The 10,942-nt window shown below is 46.5% G+C and overlaps 1 protein-coding gene across 1 annotated transcript in view; it reads right to left on the bottom strand.

The window, feature by feature from the left end:
- Positions 1-7,216, bottom strand: part of DENND2A (DENN domain containing 2A) — a 49,671-nt gene extending 42,455 nt beyond the window's left edge. Inside the window, exons 1-2 of the mRNA XM_056846580.1 lie at positions 7,149-7,216; positions 2,503-3,693 (exon numbers count right to left, since the gene is read on the bottom strand). Coding sequence (XP_056702558.1) covers positions 2,503-3,693; positions 7,149-7,216 — 1,259 coding nt within the window. The remainder of the gene's footprint in view (positions 1-2,502; positions 3,694-7,148) is intronic.
- Between the last annotated feature and the right edge of the window lie 3,726 nt (positions 7,217-10,942).

A 10,942-nucleotide genomic window follows, 5' to 3' on the forward strand; every position in this document is an offset into this window, starting at 1 on the left:
AGCAGAGGGAAAGGGGAGGAACAACTTGAAGGAGGACAACAGGTGACTAAGAATCATAGAATAGAATCATAGAGTTGGAAGGGACCACCAGGGTCATCTAGTCCAACCCCCTGCACAATGCAGGAAATTCACAACTACCTCCCCCACACACACACACCCAGTGACCCCTACTCCATGCCCAGAAGATGGCCAAGATGCCTTCCCTCTCATCATCTGCCTAAGGTCATAGAATCAGCATTGCTGACAGATGGCCATCTAGCCTCTGCTTAAAAACCTCCAGGGATGGAGCATTTACGACCTCTCGAGGAAGTCTGTTTCACTAAGGAACCAAACATGATCCCCAACCCCCCCAAGGCAAGAATATAAAGTGATCCTCAGCCAACCTGACACAGTTCACATATTCTTAAGTCTGCTTATGCACATAAAATACTAGTCCATTTTGCACAGGGAGGAACTTGGGCCTGTCTCACAGCAGAAGCACCATAGTGTAAGTGATACTTTACTCCCAGAGTTGTCTGGCCTCCGACCCCCTCCAACTCCAAAGGGCAAATTATGCATTTCATGGGAATGCTTGTGAAACAATGGTCCGACAATCTCTTTGCTGCAAAACACTCATGAGAGGGAATGCTATAGTGCAGAGCAAGTGGGGAAGAGCAGCTCTATCCTTACTCTGACTGATGTTTGTGCCCCTTGAAACATACTCCATCTCCCCCCTTCTGGACCATGTTTGTATGGTAAACAGGGTTCCAGAACCTAGGGGGAAAGAGGGAAAGCAGCTGGCAGCGGAGGAGATAAACTCCCCTTTCCCCCAAAGCTCCCCCATCATCCCCTCTTTGTTGCAAATGGCTCACGGGAGGAAACATTTTGCAAACAGAGACCAAACAGTCAAGCTGTCGTTATCTGTACCTGCAGCACAAAGTGTCTGCCTGTGGCATCAAATCCAGTTTAGCCCTGCAGTGCAGCCCTCCTTGCATCTGGTGCAAGCCACCTGACCATCACGACCCATCAGCTGAAAACCAGTCAACTAGTTTTCACAGTACTGACCAAAAAGCTGACTGGAAGATGCCTACAGAAGTGCAACAGCTTAGCAAAATTCGCATATTGAATCGGGAGCACACATGAACACACGAAGCTGCCTTATACTGAATCAGACCCTCGGTCCATCAAAATCAGTATTGTCTACTCAGACCGGCAGCAGCTCTCCAAGGTCTCAGGTAGAGGTCTTTCACATCACCTACTTGCCTAGCCACTTTAACTGGAGATGCTGGAGATTGAACCTAGGTCCTTCTGCTTGCCAAGCAGATGCTCTGCAAACTGAGCAGCAGCCCCTCCACTACAGCAAATGATGAAATGCCATCGTCAAGAGTACAGGTGTGCTTAAATCCCTTCTCCTCTTTCTTCTCCTGAATACTCCAGAATTCTTTAATGTTGCTGTGGAGGTCACTTTAGTCCACTTTCAAATAACTTAAAGTCACAAGAATTTGATCTGGTAGTCTCCTACCCACAGGAGAAATGGGCATGCTTGACTTAGAAACGCTCCTTGGGGAGGGAGGAGGGATGTGGCTCATACAGATTGACATCCCGGCTTCAATTCCTGGCATCTCAGGAACTAGGCTAGAGGGGGGATACTTCTGCTGTGGATCTTGAAAAGCTGCCACCAGTCAGAGTAGACAATATTGGGTTAGACGGACACGTGGTCTGACTCTACACGAAGCAGCTTTACACGGCTAATACTCAGAATTCAGACCCCCTTCAAAAAGGCAATGACTCTGTCTCTCTTCCTGAAAGAAATACTTCTCAGTTCAGGAAAAAATCTACGTGTGCCCAATCCCCAACCCTTTATTTCACAAAGACAGACCCATTCCAAATTCCCTAAAACCAAACTAGCAATTCCACAGTATGAAGGATTCTTGGTGCTAACAATCCCTATCAGAACCCTTTCCTTCCTTCACCATCTTAATAGTTAAAGGCAACTCAAGCCAAGCATCAGATGTATACTACGAATACAAGATGCCTTATACAAAATTAGATCATTGGTCTAGCCAGCTTAGTATCATCTACTTTGATTGGCTGCGATTCTCAAGAGACAGGCCCTTTCAACACTTGCTGCCTGAGGTCTTTTAAACTGGAGATAACAGGGATTGAACCTATGGCCTTCTGCGTGCAAAGCAGATGCTCCATAACCATGCAAAAACCAACCCCCTATTCATCTTTTCATATAGTTCAGCAATGCGCCACTGTAAAGTTACTACGGTTTTTCTTCAAATTTACTTGTACGCACTCTGATTTAAAGAAGCCAGATATGAACTGGTACAGCCAAGTCATTTTGTAAGTGCATAGTCTGAGTTGGAACCAAATCCAAACTCTCTGGCTACATCTTAATACCAAAACAAAATACTGGTAGTATAAGAGGCATATCTACCAACAGACCAATTTGGTAATAATTCCTCTGTAGGGATAATGGAAACTCCACAATCATGCCAACAGCAAAACTAGCAATACCTGTGATCAGCATTTGTCTTATGCTTTCCATTCCTCAGTCTTCTGCTGACGGCCGAAGGGGGAGGTGAAGAAGGGAGAGGAGGGGGAGGAACAGAGGGTAGAGGGGGCAAATTTCTCTTATTCCTAACTGGAGGAAGCCATCCCTCTTCGCCCTCATGCTTGAAAGTCCGCTGGGGCTTAGGGAGAGGATTGATAAAAGGTTTCTTCTCTGGCAGTCCTGGCTCCGTGTATACATTTTCCTCACTGCCCGGTTTGCATTTCACCCGAGACGTTTTCACCTCTTCCAGAGTCCCAAAGATCGGCTCGCTGGTTTCAGAGTCCAAGCCGACGAGATGCTTCCCTAGTTCCAGTCTGCTAGGAGTTTCCCAGCCCTCAGAGGGGCTCTGCCCCTCATTGGCTTTCTCTGGCAGACAATGTGGAGAGTAATAAGTACCTGGTAACTGAGGTTGTAGCTCTGCGGACCCTCCTTTCAAGGCCCGCTCCAGCTTCTTGACCTGACTCAGTACAGACAAGTTCTCCTTCTGGATATCCTTCAACTCACTGCCTTTCCCAGCATTGGAATTTGGCTCCTCTGCCCTTAACTTCATGTCGGCTTTTTTCTCAATAGGCTGCCCAGAACTTTTGGGAGTTCCCGCTCTTCTCTCGTTCTCTTTACTTGCCACCTGCCACTTTATAACCCTCTTTGAGTCCACTTGTCTCATTGTCACACTGTCCCTGGTTATCTTCTCCACCACACCCAAAAACGTACTGAGCTCCTCTTTAACCCCTTGTTCTTCTTCCTTCCAGGTGGATACAGGAGAAGGGCTCTCCTTTTTCCCTTCCCATTCTGAAATCTTGTCTTTGATACTCGAAGGCTTACTCTTCAACCCAACTTTCCCAACAGACCGCAGACTCTGAGCACCTCCTATTTGTTTCCTTATAATCCTGCCGCTTTCCTGTATGTTAAGATCTACAGATGGATCACCAATGATCACCTTGGAAGTGAGCATGTTCTGCTGAAAACAATCTAGCCTCGGATCCAGCATCAAGTTCTCCAGTGCTTTCAGGGTGCTCTTAACGACACAAGATGGCTCTGCTTTGTGAGTTAGTCTTGGTGTGATGACGACTCTCTTCTCCGAGCACTTTCCTCTTGAAGGCCCACACCGAAATTTCGTCTTTGGGGTTGTAATATTTAAACTTAAAAACCTGATCCTAAGGAAAGAAGGTCAAAGACAAAAATTAGAAGAACTACACAGTGTTACTCCCTATTCTGATTTTGGTCATGGGCTAGAATTATGCTAGAATAAAATTATGTCCAATAACTAAAGGAGACATTCAAGTTAAAAAGAAACGATAACAACATTTTACAATAAGCTTTCTATGACTTTCACCATCATCCCTTCAACCTTAACTTTTTTCTGGGAAGGGGAATACTCGTTTGTCTTTACAATAGAATCAGTTGCCATCTACATTTATTCAAGTGATGTAAAATCAACCAAAAGGGAGACCGTAGCCAAGAAATCAGAAGATTGAGACTTGGAAGGGCAGCCATGAAGGAGCTAGAAAAGATTCTTAAGTGTAAGGATGTGTCACTGGCAACCAAGATCAGGTTAATTCATGCCATCATATTCCCTATTACTATGTATGGGTGTGAGAGCTGGACAATGAAGAAAGCTGATAGGAAGAAAGTAGATTCCTTTGAAATGTGGTGTTGGAGGAGAGCGTTACGGACACCCTGGACCGCCAAAAAAACAAATCAGTGGGTTATAGATCAAATCAAGCCTGAACTGACCCTAGAAGCTAAAATGACTAAACTGAGGCTATCGTACTTTGGACATATTATGAGAAGACAATAATTACTGGAAAAGACAATCATGCTACGAAAAGTTGAAGGCAGCAGAAAAAGAGGAAGACCCAACAAGATATTGATTGACTCTATAAAGGAAGCCACGGCCCTCTGTTTGCAAGATCTGAGCAAGGCTGTTAAGGATAGGACACTTTGGAGGACATTGATTCATAGGATAGCCATGAGTCGGAAACGACTTGACGGCACTTAACACACATAAAATAGAACAGAGCCTGCAGTAGGGTTGCCAGTACCCAGTGGGAACAGGGCAGTCCATGCTCGGAGCAGCAGTGGGAGAAAACCAATTTTAAAAACATAGTTGTGGGGTCGATGGTGTGACATCACTTCTGTGAAAACCCTGGAAGTGACATTGGCCTCTCTAGGAATCACTGAAAATTCTATGGTTTTAGCATAGTTTCTGGCCTTTCCTAGGGAGGCACGACACCACTTCCAGGTTTTTACTGCAAGTGACGCCATGTAGTCGCTGATGACTGCCCCCAGCCCCTTGCCTGCAGACATCTTACAGGCAGACAAATTTCCATTCAAGAGTGATAGCTGTACATGGACCAGTATCCATGTCATCAAATGCATGAAGATTTACAAGGATTCAGATGCATAAAATGGGATGTAGTCTGAAAAGATTATGCTAGAATAAAAATGTGTCTATCTTTGAGGTGCCACTTTTTGTTTGTTTTTTGCTATGACAGGCATTAACACTGCTACCCTTTTGGAATACGTTACCAAAGATTTGAGTCATCCAATATAATTGTGGGTTTTCCTCCACTTATCTCCACACTGATGCATTCCCATCCGGGATGTTGGGGTTACTCAGACCAATCAAATCCAGTTTGTAATTTATTCTGAACAACTTGGACTGTTCAAAATATTGGCATAAACGTATCTATCCAGGTATCTACAATGCTCACAATGGGATTCACATATGTGAACCGCCTGCTTTTTTCCCTTCCATGCTATTCCTATCACAATTTATTTTATTTTTATTTATTTTTTTCGATTTGTAGCCCGCCCTCCCAGGCCAAAACCAGGCTCAGGGCAAGTAACATCATTTAAAATATACATCAATAGTACTAAAAACAGTAACATTCCTCAAGCCATTACTAAAACAATAAAATCCCAATTAAAATCAACAAAATCCCAGGATGGCGCCCAAATTTATATCAGATTGACTAAGACAGACACGCAGGCCACCCCTTTAGATCGAACTAATATTCATATAAGAAGGGGGGAGGCCAGCAGATATAATAGCCGCGGCTGTCTTCAACTATAGGCTTGGCGGAAAAGCTTTGTCTTACAGGCCCTATGGAACTCTTTAAAGTCTCAGTTGTGTGCAGAAACTCTGGCATGAACTGGACCGTACACAGAGACGCCCTGCAATCACTTCTGATTCAGGGATAAAGGGAGACCCCTAAAGAGTGCCACGGGACCGGGGCCAAGGGCCGCAAACAGTCTTTGCATACTGTTTGCACGTGCAACCCCTCCTTTGGTCCATCACAGAACTCTGTGTGGTGCATGAAGGGGCTGCCAGGAAGTCTCCCTCGAGCAGACCCAGACCTAGGGTTGCCAGGTCCCTCTTCGCCACCAACGGGAGATTTTTGGGGTGGAGCCTAAGGAAGGCAGGGTTTGGGGAGGGACTTCAATGCCATAGAGTCCACTTCCAAAGTGGCCATTTTTCTCCAGGGGAACTGATCTCCGTCGCCGGGAGATCAGTTGTAATAGCAGGATGCGGAGGTTGGCAACCCTACCCAGACCTAAAGCCCACTTTGGTTCAGCAAGGTCGCTGTTATCATGTGCCCTCTTACTGCATGAGGGTGGAAAACAGAGACTGTACTCACTCATGGACTTAAGTCACCCAGAATATGTTTGGATTACTAAACTTCTGTGGGATAATAGAAGATACAGATAATAAAGAGATCGTCTGGCTTTTTAAAAATCCCTCAAGCGTTTATAGATTTTTACACACACACACACACACACACACCTCTTTGTTTCAAGGTTTTTTTGTCATGCAATGTTAACATGTCAAGTGTATACAGATTTTACCAAGCAATTTTACCAAGATCCCACCACTCTGTTCAGGGAAGTTTGAAGCCTTCCTCCCACCCTAAGGAGTCACCCTCCAACCTAAGCGGCTCTTCTGCTGGAGAAAAAGCTACTTAACCTGGGGGAGGATGCTGCAGGATGGTGCTGCTGCAGTCATCTTATTTGGGGGCTTCCTAAAGGCACCTGGTTGGCCACTGTGTGAACTGACTGAGGGACTTGATGGGCCTTGGTCTGATCCAGCGGGGCTTTTCTTACGGGAAGGTTTCACATTTTGGTGAATGGAGTGGTAGCATCCGGGTCAATCTTTAAGAGAGACGGGGAAGAGCAGGATGGAATAAGCAGTACTGGGCAAGATTGACCAATAACCTGATAAGCACAAAGCGGCTTCATGAATTAATGGCAAACACATTGTTTCCCATGGTGCACTTGCGTATTCCCGACGCCCCATTCTGGACTCTGGTCAAAACCTGCTTTGTAGAGTTGAAGCACTTCAAGAAACCCATAAACATAGAGGACGATAAACAATGAGCACGATCGCCACTAGCAATGGTCCTTCTATCAGGCCACCTTTGACTCTCTGAACTATTCTGCTTCCCCAGTTCTCTCCTAAGCACGTACTGCTTAACATAACAGCCTCAGACTCCCATCAGATAACCAACAGTCATATTTTAGAAGCATGATTAAGAGCTGGAGAGACTTCGTTTCTTCCCTGCCCAACTCAGAGGGGGGGGGGAAACATTGCACCGGAGACATAACTCACCTCCCGATAGATTTGCAGACGCTGGTTTTCGGCTTGTTGCTCACGGCGGCCGCTGTGCCGGCTGTCATTGTGTCAGCACCTGTCATGGCTGCAGTTCACCTGGGAGGAAGGACAGCAAAACAGTTCACAACTAATGCCACTGACAACACGGTTTACATGCAGCAGCAACAACAAAAACCCCTGTGCGGTTGCTAATCTACACGCATTAATCACTTTTAACAGTCACGGCTTTGCGCGCTCTGCAAAAAGAACCCTGAGAATTATGGCTCGGTGGCCAGGCGGTGGAGGAGGAAGGGAGGTTCTAGGAGCCCTTGGGCTACCGTCCCCATTCAATGCTGGAGGAACCCCGGATACATCCTACGAACTGCTGTCTGGAAAGCACATCCTAGGCAGGGCCAAGAGTATTCTGCAGTCACACCATGCCAGTGAGGAATTTAATTCTCGGGATGCTAAGTTCAGCACTAAGCAAAGAGGCAAGAATTTAGCCCTCATTATTGCCAGGACTGGCGTAAGAGTATGCAAATAAAGCCTGGCCAATCTCAAAAGCAGGAGGGTGGAGCGGGACAACCAGCTGCCCGGAACAGGTTTAGGGTGATCTGTGTAGCCTTTTGGCTCTGTGTATTCATTTATGAGATTTATATCCCACCCTTTCTCCAAGGAGCTCAGGGCAGCATGTGTGGCTTTCTCCTCCCCCACTTCATCCTCTCAACAACCCTCTGAGAAAGGAGCTTCAAAGAAAGGGAACCGGCCCAATGGAGATTAGAACCCAGAGCTTCCCCGTCTTGTGCACGTGCCGTCAAGTCACAGGTGACTTGTGGCAACCCCATAAGGTTTTCAAGATAAGAGACGTTCAGAGGTGGTTTCCCATCGTCTGCCTCCGCGTGGGCTGAGAGTTCTGAGAGAACTGTGACTGGCTCAAGGTCACCCAGCAGGCTTCGTGTGGAGGAGGGGGGAATCGAACCCGATTCGCCAGATTAGAGTCCACTGCCCTTAACCAATACACCATGCTGGCTCTCTCCCCATCTTAGTGTGACACTAACTGCTACACTATACTGGCCTCTCCCTGTGGCTAGCATTCAATGTCCACTGCAGTAGTCAGACTCGCAGCAAAATGGCTATGCTTGGATTTAGGATTTGTGCCTTCAGAATTTAAGCCAGCTGGCAGGGCCTGGGCCTGATTTCTTCTTTGTATATTACCTGGCAGGACCATGACACATAGCAATTAACAGCAGCAACCACTAATCATCTTCTTCCATGGAAAGATGCTTGATCCCCTGAGGAGTTTACATATTCTTTGCATCCTGCCAACATTAGTGTTAACTTGTCTTGCCAAGTAAACCCATTAAAACACAACTGATTGGGAAAAAAATCAGGGCCTCCTGCAATTGCTGCCTATTCTTCAAAAGAGACACGGGAACTCCTGGATCTCCCCACGGCACATCTAGTTTGACCCTAAGGGAAGAAGCGCCCGCAGCAGGCAACGAACAGGACGCTAATGCACATTTACTGCACAGCGGTCTGATCAGGCGGAAAAGGCTACCAAATGGTCCAAGCTCATTCCCAGGGCAACGGTGACATCATCCACAGTGCCTTAAGGCCAAGGGTGAACACTGGTGCTCAAAAAGTCTTCTAACCAAAGGGTCGTTCAGGTCACTGTTCATTATTCCTCCCAAAGCAACTTCTGTTCCCTGTTTGGCTGGGAGTGTTTTGGCTCTCCTTTCAATGCAAGGGGAGAGATTTTTTTTTTTTTTGCATCGCTTTGAAAAGCAGTTGTGGGTCTTTGGGAAGCCCTTCTTCTCTCTCCCCCCCTCCTGTCCCTGCTTTCTCATGGATTTTCAAGAGGGCATTATACAAATCCAGTGGGTCAAAACCAGTTTTCCATGGCAGGGGAGGAAAGTTCATTGTTTCTTGCACAATATGCTGGAGGAACCCAAACCTCTGGAGCCTGTCCACTTGGCAGATCTTTATAGAGGCACTCCTGCCTGCGGTCAGAGCCTAGCAGAAAAACCAGTACAGTTAGCAGCGCTTCCAACTTTTGTGCGTACAGAAGAAATAGCCGCCTTATTTTCAAGAGTCCAAGTATTGAGAGAGAGTCGGGAGGGGGAGAGGGAGAGCACAGCAAGAATAATTCTGTGTTTCTTTTTGTGTTCCTTCCCCATATGACTCTTCTGAGTAATATTTCCAAAACAAAGATGGAACACTGGGTCAATGTAATGAGTAGAAGATTACTGTTCTTCATTTAAGGCACAATCCCACAGGGATTTATCTAGTGCAAGAGCCAATGAAATGAATAAGACTTTGATAAAACACAATCCTCTAGGAAACAAAACAGAGGGGGGGGGATCCATGGAGTGCTTAGGAAAAAAATGAATGGTGGAGCAAGGGATGTAGGATGGATGGCATTGCTTTTGTGTACAACTTAACACTAGGCTCAAAAGGTGATTAGTCCGAACACACCCATCTCCCTATAGACAGATAGTGAATGAAAGCCGCCCAGACAATCTAAATCCAACTGAGCCCTGGGGAAAAGTAACAGAATCTGACAGGGGGAAAAGGAAGCTCTGCAAGAGCCAAAAGACTCACAAGAACATAAGAAACGCCGTGCTGGATCAGACCAAGGCCCATCAAGTCCAGCAGTCTGTTCACACACAGTGGCCAACTAGGTGGCCCTAGGAAGCCCACAAACAAGACGACTGACTGCAGCAGCATTATCCTGCCTGTGTTCCACAGCACCTAATAGAATAGGCATGCTCCTCTGATCCTGCAGAGAATAAGTATGCGTCATGACTGGTATTCATTTTGACTAGTAGCCATGGATAGCCCTATCCTCCATGAACACACACCCCTACACACACCATCGCCTTAATTTTGTATGGGAAGTTTCACAAACAGCATGAGGGCAGCCTAACCTTGTGGTTAATTTTCAAGGGATATAAACGACCACAGAATAGGGCAGGATGTCATTTCCTGGTTGGAGATCTCCACGGATAACAATGCCCATAGGAATGCCTGACCGTTATTGAGAGGGGGTTGGAAGGAGACGGTGCGGCCATCTGAGACTGCTACACAGCCCTCCAGAAGAAGGGGAGTGCTCTGATCATAGGGTGGACAATGGGGAAAAAATATGAGGGTGGGGGGGGGAAACCACACAAAAAACTCAGAGCGCCAAATTCCTCTATGCTTTCTCGTCCACCAAGTTCTTCTGTGCTTGCTTGTGTGTTCACGGGCACACAAAGGCACCCGTTTCCCAGGGTCACGTGATGGGGGGGCTTCTTCGTGCCAAGCAGAGTCAGACCCTGCCATGACCCTTCTCTTCCACACATGAGTCCCTGCCCGTTGCTGTGCTTCCGAAGAGGCGTTTGTTTACGGTCCTATCACTGGCATGCAGGAAGCGGCCTTGAAATGAGCCGTAATCATCTTTCGCCAGCAGTTGCCATTTGGCTTCTTTCTAATTTCAGTTCCCTTCTCCTTCCTTCCTCCTCCCCCCTCTCTCTCTCACACACACAAATACTGCCATTTTTTTAAAAAAAAAGGTTGGCCTTGGGTTCTTTCCTCCTTAAAAAATGCAACAATGGCAAACAGAAGCTCCCAAGAAGAGCTGAGGAACACACCTTTTTTGGGAGAGGAGTGAATACTTTGATACTAACATCTCGACCACTTTTTCAAGTTGAAGCACCTAGTTCATCCCCAGGTTTTATTTTCATATGTTTGCGTGTGGTGAAACGTTCATCACTCCCCAGCTACAAGATTCTGACTAAATACATTCACGTTCTGCTTCAACATTTTCTACTGGT

This window comes from Euleptes europaea, chromosome 3, assembly GCF_029931775.1.
Source record: "Euleptes europaea isolate rEulEur1 chromosome 3, rEulEur1.hap1, whole genome shotgun sequence".
NCBI classification, from domain to species: domain Eukaryota; kingdom Metazoa; phylum Chordata; class Lepidosauria; order Squamata; family Sphaerodactylidae; genus Euleptes; species Euleptes europaea.